This window comes from Paralichthys olivaceus, chromosome 16 (genome assembly GCF_024713975.1).
Source record: "Paralichthys olivaceus isolate ysfri-2021 chromosome 16, ASM2471397v2, whole genome shotgun sequence".
In the NCBI taxonomy this organism is placed as follows: domain Eukaryota; kingdom Metazoa; phylum Chordata; class Actinopteri; order Pleuronectiformes; family Paralichthyidae; genus Paralichthys; species Paralichthys olivaceus.
The window spans coordinates 8593914-8610615 of record NC_091108.1 but is presented as its reverse complement, the minus strand read 5'-3'; the positions used below and the strand labels follow the sequence as shown (position 1 = coordinate 8610615).

General features: G+C 40.6%; 1 protein-coding gene across 8 annotated transcripts in view; it reads right to left on the bottom strand.

Moving 5' to 3' along the window:
• cacna1eb (calcium channel, voltage-dependent, R type, alpha 1E subunit b) overlaps positions 1-16702 on the bottom strand; it is a 47678-nt gene that overhangs the window by 18688 nt on the left and 12288 nt on the right. For all 8 annotated transcript variants that reach the window (XM_020108961.2, XM_069511601.1, XM_020108948.2 and 5 more), the window contains exons 6-20: positions 8227-8330; positions 7751-7909; positions 6673-6863; positions 6496-6599; positions 6294-6409; positions 4816-4869; positions 4056-4136; positions 3715-3924; positions 3505-3617; positions 3025-3137; positions 2800-2931; positions 1871-1940; positions 1365-1482; positions 943-1010; positions 488-555 (exon numbers count right to left, since the gene is read on the bottom strand). In XM_020108961.2, coding sequence (XP_019964520.2) covers positions 488-555; positions 943-1010; positions 1365-1482; positions 1871-1940; positions 2800-2931; positions 3025-3137; positions 3505-3617; positions 3715-3924; positions 4056-4136; positions 4816-4869; positions 6294-6409; positions 6496-6599; positions 6673-6863; positions 7751-7909; positions 8227-8330 — 1701 coding nt within the window. The remainder of the gene's footprint in view (positions 1-487; positions 556-942; positions 1011-1364; positions 1483-1870; positions 1941-2799; positions 2932-3024; positions 3138-3504; positions 3618-3714; positions 3925-4055; positions 4137-4815; positions 4870-6293; positions 6410-6495; positions 6600-6672; positions 6864-7750; positions 7910-8226; positions 8331-16702) is intronic.

The window sequence follows — 16702 nt, the reverse complement described above, 5'->3', positions numbered from 1 at the left end:
AGTCCTTAAGGGGTCATGCTTTTCCATCAGGCACATTCAATACACATTCATTACTGTGTCATCAATACCTTACACATGCGTTTCTTTCTTTCTTTTCGCATTCACCATGCAGCCGAAAGAACCGAGGAACTCACTGTTAAACATTTGCCTGTTGCACTTTTATCAGAGTCCACAGTCGGTGGAATTTATTGGTTAATCTCGGTTGATGTCATAAATGTCTTCCCCCAAATAACTGAAGTAGCATGATAATCAAATTCATGACCACCACTAGTTTTCCCACAGCACCTGTATCTTATGTAACTTTTAGTTTGATTACGTTGCATGTGCTGCAAAAAGGAATGGTCCAATTCAAATGTTCCATTTGCTCAAGAGGAGAGCAGATCTGAAACTTCCACACTTGAACACTGAGATATCCTTAAGGGCTGTTAACCCCCTGGGTGTCTCATGTTCAAATGATGATTCTGTAAACTGTTTATGGATAACTTACTCAGAGATCAGGCCATCCCTGCCTCTGGCATATCTCTGGTTGAAGAACTCTTCTTCCTCCTCTTCGTCCTGAGGAAGAGAAAAAGAGAATATGGTTGTATAAGGCACTCTATTTATTTAACACATCAGGTTTTTCTTAAGTCGAATAAATGGATGGTTGTGATTTTAAACTGTGGGTGTTGAGTTTGAAGGATGTGAGCCGTCAAGTTGCATGATGGGACATGGAGGATCAAGGTATATGGCAGTGTGACTCATAATAGGGGATAAAGTAAATATATTACAGCATCTTCTTGAATAATGATCTGTCTTTTTGTCCAACTCTAAAAGTGAGTAATAGTGAATCTAGAGAGAAGCTTAACTAACCTAGCAAAAAACTCACCTTAAGGGCTGTGTACACAAAATGAATTATTTGATTGGTAAAAATGGCGTTTACGTAAAAGATCAAGCAGTGCTAACCTTTGTCAGTTCCTGTGCATTTGCCAGATTATCCACAGCGATGGCCAAGAAGACATTCAGCAGTGTGTCTGACAGGAAGACAGTTAAGAAACACACACAAAGACACACACACTGTGGGGACGTGTCTGGATGTTACTATCTTATCTCTGATGAGACTACATTTTGATATTCTGTACATAGATAATGATTTGTTATTTAAAGCATTACAGCTGCAAACAACACTTAAATATAACATCATATCCTTCTTTGATAATATTATTATAGATAATATTATAAATAGTGTTTGACTTAGAATCTCATTCATTGATTAACATGTACAGTACATGCTTGTTTTACTGTGCAGTTTTGCATATTTATTTGTGTTTATACATGTAGAGTTTGAGATGCCACATCTGAGCTCTCTGATCATTTAACAAGGATACAGTTTCCAAATAGAGTGAGCACTATGAAGTAGATCGATGACCACATGCCGTACTGCACTCCCCCCTGTGAGCGAATCCCATTGTACATCACCTCGTTCCAGTCCTCACCAGTCAGAATCTGTAGGCAAATGCACCTGTTATAACATTTAACATGTTTAATTACATTGCTTGAATTAGATCCAGGAGAACATTGGTCTAAAAATACACCAATCAGCTGAAGATGTGATATTAAAATGGAAGCGAGATAAGTAATTACTATGTGTGCCGATCAAAACACTGTTTCTCAGTGCAGTCGGTTTTGTAGATCTGATGTGGATTTGTTCACGTTTCACTTGTCTGATATTCATGTGCGCATATGTGCGCATGGATGTGTGGGATGATAGCGGAGGCAGGGGGTGGAGAGCGAGTGAGCAGAGTTGTTTAATCTGCGCCTGGGGTGAGAAATATCCCAGGGTGCAATGTGTCATGGAGAGCAGGCAGAATGAGGGGATCTGTGGGAGCCAAACCTGAAACACTGTCATGATGGCAGCTGGAAACGTGTCAAAATTGGTGGGAGTGTAATCTTCAAAGATGAACCTAGAGGGAAGGCAGATAGAGAAGCAGGGTCAGATATGACCAAGGAAGAAAAGGAGGAGGAAGAAGAATAGGAGGAGGTTGACGAGCTATTTTCATCCGGACATGCTGTTTCCTCTTATTCTTATCAAAGAGGCCATTGAAGAAACTGCTGCATATATTACAGGGTGTAGATGCCGTTTAAAAACATGTGGTGTGAGCTGGTATGTTGGGTAAAGTATAATCTACTGCTCGCCTTGACCCCAGTTCAGCCTTAAATACAAGGCAAGGCTCTTTTATTCATAAATCACCTTTGATACACAGAGGTAGATTCAAGGTGCTGTACAGACACATACAAAAACAGAGACAAATGTTAAAGACAACTTAAAACTGAAAGCACAGTTTAAACAATTTTCAAGCTAAATAAAAGATAGAATAAAAGAGGTAAAATATAGAGTATGTTTCAAAATCTAAAAATACGTTGAAATGGAAAAATACCATAAATAAAATAGACAGAACTGTGTGAAATAATAAAGGGAAAAAAGCTAGAAAAAGACCTTGTAAAATATCAAAATAATTGAATACTTCTCTGACTCCTCCTCTAGTACTCCTCTATTTTGTGAGGTCCCCCAAGGGTCTATATTGGATCCTCCTCCTTTCTCCCTCTTATCTAATAATTATGCCCTGAAACCTGTTGTTTTTTATTCAGAAATTGTCATTTGATGATGAAGTCGTACAGTCCTGCTGTATTTCTTACAGACTCTACTATAGAGCGTAAAAGTGGCCGTCCACTTTTGGAACAACTCTACGTAAATTTCTCATTTTCTCCATCGATGGTTCACAAAATAAAACCAGGCTTTTGTATCCTGCATGTTTTACTCACCTTCCTCCGAAAAGCTGCATCCCCAGCAGAGCAAACACCACGATGAAGAGGAAGAGAAGAAACAGCAGACTGATGATGGACTTCATGGAGCTCATGAGGGAAACAACTAGGTTCCTGAGAGAGGCCCAGTACCTGACAGAGACACACAACACATATTCTTTTTTCTAATATACAGTTCTACTAGCCGGGACTAGTTTAGTTGAAATGTCTCGTTGTCCCACTTACTTGGTGATCTTAAAAATTCTCAGGAGTCTCAGTGCCCTCAGTACGCTGATACCAAACGACATGCCAGGCCGGAAGAAGCCCCAAACCACCTCGAAGATGCTGCCAACAATAACCTGCAGAAGACGTCAGACACATGCAAATAAAAAGAACCTGAAAACTGTTTATTCATCTTGAGCTGATGATGGGAGCTGTGGGTATTTTAACACTCTCAAATTGCTTATCACAGTTATTGTTAATCCTTGTCTTCCATATTTTTGTTCCTGCATATCTGTTTATATTTTTTAGGGTATCTGTGTGTCTGTTTTTTAAGCTCTATAACACAATAACAGCACAAGGAGATGATAAAGGCTGGGTTTTTCCATTTTTGTATACATCAGTTAGCTTAATTATGGGGTTTTCTGATTTATAAATTCTCTGTAACTTTTTGATATGAAAGTCTATTCTAGCGTGATATCAAATCAGAAGGATGAAGAATCTCACCCCACAGTCGAAGCAGTTGAAAGAAGAGTGGAAGTAGAGCCGGAAACCCAGACCATACATTTTCAGAAACATCTCAGCCAAAAACAGCCCCAAGAAAACAAACTCTGCATAGTCTGGTGACGATAAAACAAAAAAGAAATTAAGTCCAAGAAGAATGAGGCAGTAATGCATTCATCGAGTAGTAAACAAACAAGCAAACATGAAACCCACAGAGGAAGATGGTCAGCCAGTCGGGCTGGTTGTGGTGGACGATGGCCACGCAGATGGTGTTCAGAGCCACCAGGCTGAGCACCATCAAGTAGAACGTGTCCGTCTTCACCATGCGCCGGATGGAGATGCGTAACATGCGCTCTTTACGTCGCAGATAGGCAGCTGGGCCACGACGGCCACTGCGGAAGTTCATCCTCGATCTGGACATGTCTGAGAGGAGAGGACAGAGGAAGAAAGACGACGAGTTCAAACGTATGACAGGAGGAGAGAAGGGGAGCTCAGAGAAAGGTGAAGAAGTAGAGACAGAGGCCAAAACTCAGACTGAAAAGTTGTTCACTCACTGGCCGTGGATATGTCGGTGTACTTGTCGTCCCCTGGTGCTCCTCTACGTGCACCAGTCTTCTTACTCGCTCTCTTCAGAACTTCAGAACCACAAAAACTCAAGTTTAGCGAATCTCTGACTGACTAAACTTCTATAATATAACATCAGAATGGAAATTGAATCATTAAAATAAGTGATGACCCTAGAAGACTTAAAATGTTGTACTCCCTATTGAGCATATAACATTAATATAAATTAATAGAACATATAGTGAATGGTTTGTATACACTGTAATAGAAAATATAATAATAAAATATGTCTTGATAAGATGAGTTATAATTGTTGAACTAAATACTATGGTGGTCCAAATAATGTGAATTTTCAGATGTTCCTGATGAATACATTAAAAAAATCTAAACTTTAAAAGCAGGGGGACATTTGAACACATTATGGCCATATACTTAAAAGAAAAAGAAGCAAATGTCAATGACTCCTTATGCTAACAATTATTTTATTCAATTGGTGAAGCAACATTAATAACTGTTGCCATGGTTACTTCCAGTTTAATATACTCCATCGAGCCCAGTGATTTGTTGAAGCGCTCAAACTGTTGACTAGAGCTGTTGTATAAGTTGAAATGTTGACACCAATCATGCATATTATGAATATTTTCTGTGGTACAACATCTACTAATGATTTCATCCGTAGTTATAAATAGCGGTATTAGGTACAGGTGTTAACTGTAGGTGTGAGTACAAATCTGAAGCATGTGAGCTCACCGTCCAACGGCGATCTCCCAGAACTTTTATTCTCCTCTGCGAGCATCACCTCCTCTGTAATGCAATACAACTCGAGGTCATGCACAGACTTGTTTTCACCAAATCAAACAATCAGACATGGAAATATAGATTTCAGCTTTGGATTATTTAGGACGTCTGCAAACATTTACAGGAACTGAGGCCGAACTGATGAAAGCTCAGCTCTGTGAGGCCAGTGTGACCTCCTTCAGAGAGAGAGAGCTCTTCTTCTCTCTTACATTCTCCCAACCGCTCCCTCTCTCTTAGTTTTCTCTCTCCCTTCCCACACTCACCCACATCCATGCACACTAAATATGCACAGCAGCTCACACAACCACACACACACGCATGTAAACACACAGAAATGCGCGTGTGGATGTACATGCACACAAATTTAAGTCAGTGAGTCAGTATCACCTTTTTCTCACCCTCTGCTTGCGTGGGAGACTAGCAATGTAGATTGCTGTGTGTGTGTGTGAGTGTGCATGTGTGTGTTTGTGTGTATGTGCGTGTGTGTGTGTGTGTGTGTGCATGTGCAACTCCACTCTACTGTGGGTCCAAAAACTCTGCAGGAGTGGGAAAAAAAATTCTGGACCTGCAGGCAAATCACTGTATGAGATTATACAGTATCTGTATAAGTGTACTTCTGCTCACAAAATCAAATTATGGACATTTTGGATAATGCATGTATTCACTTTCTTGGCCTTAAAGGGTTCAATAAAGAAATGAGGTGAGAAAAAACACCAGCAACTGAAAACTGGGAGAAACAGGTAAAAAGTTTCAAGTCTGCACCTCTGAAGCTCAATGATTATTTTAATTATGTTTGTGTAATCCAATCGAAAACAAAACTGTTAAAACAGCAGTTTACTGGGGTCATGTACTTCTTGCTCTATTTTACAAACAGACACACTGTGTTGCACTGTGTACTTTATATGCTATTAAGTTAAAAGCTGCTTTGCACGGTTGTTAAATACTGTTATTATACTGTAATTTGCTTTTTATGTGACACAAAGTCCAGCTCTTACACTTATCAAAATCTACTTTTAGATCATTTCTCCACCTTCTAAATGTGTCTTATCTGGAGGCATTTGAACATCAGGTTTTGTCTGTTGTGAACAAAGCCTTTCATGATGAGAGCAAACAAACCATCCATCCATTCATCTAATATATTGCGACATTGGGCAAACAGCAGGGTACATCCTGGGCAGGTCGCCAGAGGCCGAGCCAACGCCGGCGCCAGTGTATCGCAGGGCCACAAACAACCATTCCCCTCGAGAGACTATTGAGAGTCTCTAACCAGGCCGAGATTAAAACCTGGAACCTTCTGAGGCGACAGAGGCATTTCTGATCAGATTATCACTGAGCAGGACTAAATCCTGCCCACTCACTTACTTACTTCAAGCCATCAGCAAAATAACAAGTGTTTATCTACAGATGTAAGTTATTCTGCTGCCCAGTACCTGCCCTGTCTATCCAGGCTCGGTATCCGTTCAGTTCTCTCTCCACCTGCTGTTGGCGGCGCAGCTTCATGAAGGCCCTCCGGTTCTCCACCCTCTCCCTCTCCTTGGCAAACTCTCTGAAGACAGGAGCATGAAAACAGCTCTCATAATCCACAATACACACAGACGCTTCAGTATCATCCAGAAGAAGAGTCTCACTCACCCAGACAAGACACCCAACACCAGGTTCAGCACAAAGAATGAGCCGATGATGATGAGAGGGATGAAGTACATCCAGTTCCATGTGAGACCCAAGGCATCGTTGGTCTGAAAGCCAAAACATTCATTAATTCATGATGGCGGTCAGCGTTTTGTTTGTTGACTGGATACTTGAGCTCACATTGTAGAGAACGGCCGTCCATCCCTCCATGGTGATACACTGGAAGACGGTGAGCACAGCAAACAGGATGTTGTCGAACTGCGTGATGCCGTCATTGGGCCCGATCCAGGTGTCGTTGCAGTCGTACTGCTCCGGACACTTCCTCACTCCACACGCAAACGCCAACTCTGACGAGTCAACAGTTTCATTGTCTGCAAAAAAGAAGCATGGAGTAACCGTTACACTATATTGATTAGTTATACTGTCAATGTGCTTCTTTTTTTTTTTGCTCAACAACTAAATGAGTCCCATCACCCATTGTATATTCCATGATTTATGTGTGTATGACAAAAAGAGAAATAAAGTTTGTCTGTGATGTTTTTAAATCGATGTTAAAGACACGAGAGGATTATTTGTGTTATGGTGTGTTTGTAAACTAATTGTGGGCCAATATGCAACTTATGAGAAATAATTATGTATATTCATAAAGGTAAGTGTAAAGATTCTATGAGAATTAAGTATTAAGTGTAAAAACAATTTAACAATTGTCTTTATAGGGGATAAACTTGTTTTTGATTTGTTTTCTGTTGTTTGATATTTCAATCTATCTCTCGGTTGTGCCGGGCGATGACAGTAAATGCTATGGTGTAGCGTGTGATTACAGAGTAGCTGTTGACTAATTAAGCAGCAGCTAAATCAGCCGACAACTACTCTAATAACACGCCTGAGCTTGCTGCTGCTGCTGCTGCTGCTGCTGCTGTAATCTATGAGAGCTTCAGTTTCTCAAACATACATTTTTACACAACTACCTGTTGGCAAATCAACTTTACATCATCTAAAAAGCAAAGCATGTGTATATTTTTCTATCTGCATTCGTTTTGGGACAAAATCAGGTGCATCTGAGGACAAGACGGGCCCACGAATGGTGAGGTGGTTAATTTGCATAATGGTGGATGGATAATTAATTTGCATCCCTTTCAACGTAGGCGTAAATGTCCACCCCCATTTTTGTATCTACATTTAACCAGTTATTAACCAGAACAATGACATGGAACAACAGGAACAGGAAGCGTCTGTAGTTGGTGTGTGCGGATCGTACCGAGGATGTAGACAGACGGCAGGCAGGTGTGGTGAAGCTTCCCGCTGTAGAACTCCAGGCCGATGATGGCAAACATGAGGATGGCGAAGAACAACAAGAGGCCGATCTGCAGCAGCGGGATCATGGCCTTCATGATGGACTTCAGCACAATCTGCAGGCCTGAGGGTTTTCACAAAGAGACGGTCGTCCCGTCACAGACAAACACCAGGTTAACGCAAGCATAAGAGTCAAACTCCACTCTAAAAGGGTCGAAACATATGTGGCACAAAAGGACAAGTAGAGACCATCATCATGTACAGTCACTTTAGTTCATCATCCAGTAAATCATCTGTATTTAAACATGACTGACTCATCTGAAATAACAGCTTTTGTGACGAGGAAAACATCCAAGCATGAGGATGTGCATTAACAAATCAGTTTGTTTGACCTTGACAGTGCAGTATATATAAGAGTAGCAGCGTCAGTAACCGACTCACTGGGGATCCCGGAGACGAGTTTGAGAGGCCTCAGCACTCGCACAGCCCTCAGGGTTCGAAGGTCAACTGGGATGTTCATGTGGGCTCCGGCTGTGGCCAAGATCCTGGAGGCAAACAGAATATGCATATAGAATAATTGATGTAGAGATAATTTTGAGGACAGGAATGTTAGTAAGTATGATGGAGTTCAAGTGCCAAATTGAAGAAAACAGTCTTTAGGAAATAACAAGAAGAACTTGTGCTTGCTTGTGTTCAAATTATTCTGGAATCAGAATTTTGAATATGAATCTCATTGTTTCTACAAAAACCACTTTGAATATCATGCAGAACATCTCCTCCCCCACAAAAGAGGCAATTTCCTTTCTACAGAATAAACACAGTTTCTTACACAATCTTTTCAAAGTCCTGATACTGATGGTGCTGATGTGACAAAACATGAAGTATAATTTAACAAGATGCCCCTCGTTCCTCTTTAGATGCTGGTGAACTTCTGATACAACTTTTCTTGTAACATTAGGACTTTATTTTTATTAATATTACAACTTTATACTCGTAAAATTGCGACTTGTTTCTCTGATTTGTTTCGTGGCCCAAATACTCCATCACAAGTAATTTGGTTGTCATCAGTTTATTCTTGTTTTGTGAGGGGAGACAGATTACTTTACTTATGGCCTAAAAAAGAAGATAAAGTCAGAGAGTAAAGAAAGAGAAAAGACAACAGTTACATATAAAAGGGTGGAAACATCCATTAATAACTCAATCTGGTGCCAAGCCTCTCTGTCCTTTCTTCAGATGTTTTTGTCCACATTGTGTTTCAAATTTAATTTCAAAAGTAGGTAAAGCGCAACAAATGGAAGTATCTCAAGTTCATTTTTGGAGAAGTGACTCATTTTTAAAGAAAGATGCAGAATAACAAAGTGTTCACGGTTTATCGTGCAGCCAGTGAATCGTACAATATATTTATTCAGTGCACCAGACGTGAACGGTGAGAGACAAAGAATGCACAACACACCATACACCTGGCAGGCATCTCTACTCACATCTGCCCACGCACATATTCACGTTTCTCCCACCTACACACAAACACTGAGAAGCAGCATCATGGGCAACCAACAGGCAACCTCTTATACCAACGTTCACCATTATTTATGTTTTCTTGCCGCAATGGCTAAATCAGGGTTTGTGTTATTTTCATCTGAGGTAAGATAATGTTAATAATTTCCAAGTGCTGCAATAGTCTCGACATTAAAAACTGAACATTCATTGAATTTAGGCAACATTTTTCATCTCAGTTCATTATAAGCCGAGCCAATTTGGTGGCCTTGAGCACTAATGCTTGCACTGACAAGAGCATAAATATCCAACGCTAATTTGCTGTGTAATATTTTAACTGAGCTGTGGAAATGATCCTAGAAATCATAATTATTGTTCCACATTTGTCCATCTCTCTCTCACACACACACACACACACACACACAAACACACACACACACACACACACACACACACAGATACAAATATACAACTCACAAAATCTTTGGACGGTGTTGGGAAGTGTGGGGGAGGGTATAAGTGTGCTCGTGTGTGTGAGCAGGGGGTAGAAAGCACATGGCAGCAACTCAAGTGTAAGCCCACGCAGAATCTCTCCTGAAAGCAGTGGGAGGGAGTGAGGCCGAGTGAGTGAGTGAGTGAGTGAATGAGCGAGGCCGTGTTCACGCTGATGCGGATAAACCTGAGAACGCTGTTCAAAGCATCGAGAGCTCACCGTCCACAACACCGAGCTCAGAAGCTCTTCTAAATTGACCATCAAAACTGAATACTGCTCCACGTGCAGGATGACGGAGCGAGCATCTTTCCACAGCAGTGGTGCTGTCATCCTGCGCTGGTGACGTCATCTGAAAACCAGAGTCTGCGCAGTACTGATTGCAGCCCGTGGAGCCGCAGTATCAAGGTCCTGCCGATACACTCGCTCAACCAATTTAGAGTCAGTCTTGGCTGTCACTCATGGTGATTTCTATAGCAGTAAAAACAATATAAATCAAACTTGCCAGAACAATTGAGAGTTTATCTTTGTAAAATGACTTTTTTAACTTTGTGCCATGTCCCATCTGCTAACATGGAGGGGGTGGGGTTAATGGCTATCGAGATGGTTTGGCTTCACTTTTCATTTCATCCATCTATATATCGTCTGTGCAGTTGATCTAAAAACTGGATCATGTTAGACTAAGATTTTCATGATATTTCTCTAGATTCAGATTAGTGTGGGATTTACACCTCCGTCTGGATGTGTTCCTCTGATTCTGTACATGTGTCAAGAGTGTCTACACACAACCAGCAGCACAGCCAGTGGTGGAGGAATATTACATTTAGGTAAAGTGAATTAATTCACACGACAAACAACAAAACACAGACGAGATGTTTGTTTTTGTTTCTTTTCTCTTATTTTGTGGCACTAAGGAGGATATTGAGTGAGTGAGTGAGTGAGAAAAGAGATGACACATCGAGAGATGTGGAAAACAGCCTTCAAACCAAACACACGGAACAAAGCGGACAACTGCACAGCTCCTTCAAGGCTGCACTTTGAGCACAATTCCACAGAGGCGTCCTCAAAATTAAAGCAAACATTCAGTCTGACTGTGGTTACCCATGAATCATACCGACACACACAATGAGGTAATTTTCCTTCTTTATATTTAGAAAATTGTTTTTTTGCGGATAATTTTTTTTTTTCTTTAATTTTACAGTTGACATGCTGTTCACTAATTTGCACCTATCGTCACTAATGTTCCCCAGAACCAAGGCAGTAAAAAGGCAAAACCACATAATGAAAAACAGCAAAAAGAATCACCTCATTTGATGAATCCATATAAAAACAGACTGACAAAACTGTGGAGGTGTTTCAGAATACAGCCTTCCTCTAAAGACAGCAGTGAGATTACTGTGTGATTACTAATAAACAATATTTGCATCTGTTCAACCACTGGTCCTGCATCGATCATCCAACCTCCAAAACCAGAACTGACAAGTTAGCAAACATTACAAAACAGGTTTAAAGTTAAAAAATGGGGCATAAAAAAGTGGAGTACACATGGAGTTCCACAGGGTTCAATACTTGGTCCTTTTTTATTTAAACCTGCAGTGCAGAACTTTTTAAACAGAAAGACTTTTAAATGAAAAACCAAAATGAACAGACCTCTTTTTTCCAAAAGTGACCAGAATCAAGCCTCTTTAAGTAATGATGTATGCAACACACATGTGAGAGAGTATCAAGGTGAACACCTACACTGGCTTAGAACAAAAGCAGATTCAAAGTTTTGATGTCTTTTCATTTTAAATCAAGATCGCCTCCAAATGTGTATAAATGTTCATATTCAATCTTATTCACTCCTTTCAGTTTTATCTTTACTTGCTTTTAAGTTGAAATGATTTTTTATATCTACATCTAAATTCCATTTTATATGAAGAAATATTTACAGATAGAAAAATGTCAGAGCTATCAGTGAAGTAGGGAGACAATTAAACTTATAGCTGCTACTTGCTGCACATGCGTCACTCTTCTGACTCAACTCTGTAACAATCCAGCCAGGAGTTAATGTTCACAGTGAGAGGCTAATCTCTTCCTCGTTGGCTTTTTAAGCAAAGCGCTGTTGTTCAGTATTGTACCAAACTGGCTCTGGAGAGGATGAATTCATTACATGCACAGAATGCAGCCTCTCCCACACACCTCCACCTACACTGAGAACACTGCCAAAAACTACAGTAATCAGCAGCATCACATTGCTCACATTCCAGCACAGCTCCGCATATGGTAATAAGCAGCTGAATCAACATAATGCATCAACAAATTAATGTCTGAATTAAATAGGGAAAAACATAAATGATGTGTCGAATGCTAACATCAATAACTGGGACTAAATGGAAAAGGCGTTTGCTCATTATTAGTCATAGGATAAATGGCTGGGTGCATGTTTTCCCAAAGAAAACCCACCTGGGACCGTGGGCTATTTTTTATTCAGCTCAATTAAACAAGCTGAGACAACTTCTGCTGTCCTTAAAAACACCAGGAACAATAAACATGATGTTGACGAGACACTGGAAGTTATTTCTTCAATAAGTTTTGTAATTGAAACAGTTTTTTTGTAATTTATCTCAAGGTTTTGGGTTTACAGATGAGCTGTGGTAAAAGAGAGTAAAGAACTTCCAATCTTGTACATTAAGTTGGATAAAGGCTGCAAATGCCCAAGGCCCCAAACGTCCAGTATCAAATTGCTCCAGTTTATAAAGTTTCTAATGCGTTAAACTTAAGAAATGTTAGCTTAACACTTCAGCTATGTGTAAATCACTTGATGGGAAACATTGTTTAAAAGCAGTCGGCCACCATAGCTTCCAGAAATGATAATCATATGGTACAATTGATGGAGTGGAGTGGTGAACTAGGGTCCAACTAGTTTTTTTAGCCCCTTGGCCACCAGACGTCTATCCGGCCTTACGTGCACATTTGATGCTGCAGAGGAAAACGGCTGCAAAAGAGTGAGACTGTTCTCACTCCTGTGTGTCTGTCTTTGAGCCAGATGGCTAATGAATCACTCCCAACTCCCGCCCTGTTGTATTATTCATTCTGTCTAAAGAGCAACCATTTTAGCAAAGTATCACACTTTGCAAGAGGGACAGCAGCCTGGGGCAACACAGGGACAGCTGATATCTGTCACACCACATGATGGGAAACCAACACACACACACACACACACACAGATGTGTGCAGCCACAGCTGGGATCAGAATCACTTAGGTCTGATGAGGGAGTTATCAGAACATTTGTAACAACATGAGGGCAACAGGTTCAGTGGAGACGATCTGAACCTGCACTGTTATAAATGGAGTAACAAGCACACACCGCAAACACACACAAACACACACCCACACACACACACACACATACACACAAGCACAAAGTCATCTGGGAGACATCGTATTGCTAATCAAAGCGTCAGATCCACCTGTGTCAATCTGCTTGCCGCAGGATATAATTGACCATTTTAGGAATCCCAGTGATTTAATTTGGTGTGTGGGTGAGTTGTTCTTGCCACAGTGTTTTTTGCTACACACTCTTCACTCAGATTAAGGATTTTAATTGAGCTCAACGTCCCAGCAGATTCACTGGTGGCAATTCATTAATATGAAATGGAATGAATGCCGCCAGCGCTGGCCCAGTGGCCTCGATTTTATTCCCAACCGGCCTCTATGACACATGTGTGTTTTCTTTTAAGTCTGACTTACTTGTACTGTGCCACCAGAGTGAGAGGGTGAGTGTGTGTGCGTGTGTGTGTGTGTGTGTGTTTGACAGAGTGTGAGAGGACAGGAAAGCAGCATATGTGCAACCAGAAAATGTGTCAGATAGGAGGCAGGAAACCAGGTCATCAGTTTCCAATTCCAGTCACAGCTGGAATTGGAAACTGATAAGATGATCTGTGGCCTGCACCCTGAAAGCTTTGTGCTTTTCATACAGTGAGTGACACGATCAGTTGTATCAGAAGGACCAAACTTATAAGTTATGATAAACAAGTTCACACAAGCAGCAGAAAGTTGAAGTGCTTTCTTTGTTCTATATTTCAACCTATGCTCTGTCTGTACATATGCAGCTTTTGGCCACCGCCACTGACATACATTAATATAACACACATTTTCAAATACATACAGATGGGTCCATACTCTCTGGACTGGTTTTTAACTGCTTCTGCAATGATGGCACGCTCATTTCCTCCTCTTCTTCATATCGTGCAAGATGCAACACTGGCAAGACAGCGAGGTGAGAGAGCATCTCCTTTACTGGCAGTGGGAAAGGGGTCACAATGCTTTTTTTTTTGTGAGGGGGTTTAGCTGTGTTTAAAAAAACTGCTCATACCTGCTCATTTTGGTGTAACAGAGGTGATGAAATATAGAAATATGATATGAAAATAGAAACATAGATATGAATAATACTGATGTAAATAAAAGTTAGCAGCTTGTAGGAGTTTATTCTGTCAAAAACTTCATCCGCATGGTGAGGGAGCTGAGATCAAATTTAACTGACAGCTCTAAAAAACCCAAAACTGTCATCTCAATCGGTCTCAATCCTGATTATTACCCCCACATTTCTGTTTGCAGCAGAAAGAAATCTGTGACCAGCACAGCCAGTCAGCGTTAAATGTCCCTTTTTATGTAACAGGCAGATCGAGAGACAGCGAGACGGAAAGAAATAAGAGATGCAGAGAAAAGGATACAGATAGAGAGAAAGATGTGGGTGTCAGGTTGAAATGAGATGTCAACATGCCGACAGCAATCCTCCCTGAATGCTGAATACTGTACACTTAGCCATAAACAGCTCACCACTGGTAACAATGCTTAACTCCTGCGCAATTATTTCACTAAACCCAATCTCACAGGGAACTAATGAAGTCTCTCATTACATTTGTTCTTTGTTTTGTCTCTACCTTCTCGTTTCATCCCTTCATTTCCTCTCTCTCTCTCTCTCTCTCTATATACCCTCCATCCCTACTTTCTTTCTTTGCATAACATCTCCAGCGCTGCATTCACATTTAATTCACAGAGGTCCTGGGGGCGAACTGAAGCAGGTTTTAGACACAACTGCCAATCCACTTATCCGCCCACCTATTGCTGACTGCAAAGTCTGACTGCGCCATGGAAACACACATTTTCCCTACATTTGTGTTTTGTCTTCCTGTGGATGAATGTAGCGCGTGAATGTATATTGTAAAGGAAATATTACATCAACGTAAAAGACCGGCCAATAGGGTCAACCACTGCTAACCAACGTCAGCCAACATGTCGGGATTGGAATCCTGTAAACCGCAGTACATACATGGAAAAATATGGATAAACGTCAACACAAGCGGAGCCGCACGCATGAATGCGCCGACATAACTCGACAATCAGCGTCTGAAATTAATCATTTGGTTCACTAGTTGCCGGTTGGTAAACTGAAAATGAATGCTGTCAAAATTAATTGCAGAACCAGTTGCTGAGCATTAATTTAAAACTGTTTTTTTCCCCACTCTCTCATACAAGCAGTGAAGTTTGTAATTCATCATGGAGTTCAACCAAATTCAAAATTAAAAGAGAGGAGGCACACACACACACACACTGTTATATTTGGAATCTAATATTAAAATGCTACTTTGCTAACCTTCAACTATCTTAGATTTCTGATGTGAGTTAGTAATGATCAGGTTCACAATGTCCGTTATTTCTCTTGCCGATGATTGAAACAGTGAATCACTCTATAAAACTCTAAAAACAAATGAGCCACCTTGTTGCACTGGTTGACATGTTCCTTCATTATCTTGAATGTGTTTGTTAAATCACTGCCACACACTGCACATTGTAAAATACACACGAGAGCAGCACGTGTGTGTGTGAGTGTGTGTGTGTGTGTGTGTGTGTGTGTGTGTGTGTGTGTGTGTGTGTGTGTGTGTGTCATGGTTGTTGTTTTCCTCTGAGGAGACTTTTTGGACTGTTGATGTGTTTGGTTGTGGACTTTTGATTCATCTTTTGTTGGACTTTGGCCTCGTGACGACTCATCCAGACTGAACTCTCAGTTCTTGTCATGAGATAAAGAGTTTGGGGATTTTAGTTGAACACTTCTCTTTATGGATGTTGTTCTTGTGTTTAGATTTGTGTTCTGAGTTTCCTGTTTTATTTTGAAGTTCTGATCTCCCTCATGTGTTCTCTTACGTTTACTTCCTGCCTTGTGTTTCGCTCCAGTTTCGATTGTTGTCTTGAACTGTTTCACCTGTTTGTCCTGTGCCACCTGTCTCTAGTTTGTCATCAGTTCAGTGTGTATATAAGTCTCGCCTCACTTCTGTCTTTGTCTAGTTGTGTGTTTAGTTGTTTAGTCTCTTCCTTGGTTTTTCCTGCACAGATTCAGTTTGCCTGTTGTGTTTTTCAATTAATTCAGTTTGTTTGAAATGGACCTGCCTCCTGCCTCGCTTCTGCATTTGGGTCCACCTGCTCTCTACAATTGTGACTTCCTGTCAGTCAAATTAAAGACTTTGTTGAATCTGGCTTCATGTGTAATTTGTTTCTGGCCTGTTTCTGGTTGTGACAGTGTTTTAATTAGTCTCCTAAAAATGCAGCATTTAGTCCTGTTTGTGTACAATTTACCACCAAAGAAATAACTGAGCATCTTATATTTATTTATTTGAACTACTTTTAAAGACTACAGTACCAGGGGTTGAAAACTTAAAAAACTTAGAAATGGATAAACACATTTGGTATGAAAATTCATGATCCTTGAGGTTTGAAGTGGCTCAGAATTGGCTGTGATTCAGGATTAGGTCAGAAATTAAAAGTGGGTTTTTATTTTCCGATCAATTTGTTCATAGTTTGTCCCAGAAGACTCAGAAGACATGAAAGTAATATTTCATTCTAGTGCCTGGGTCTTCAATTAGATGACCATTGCTCTGTACATCTCTCAACTC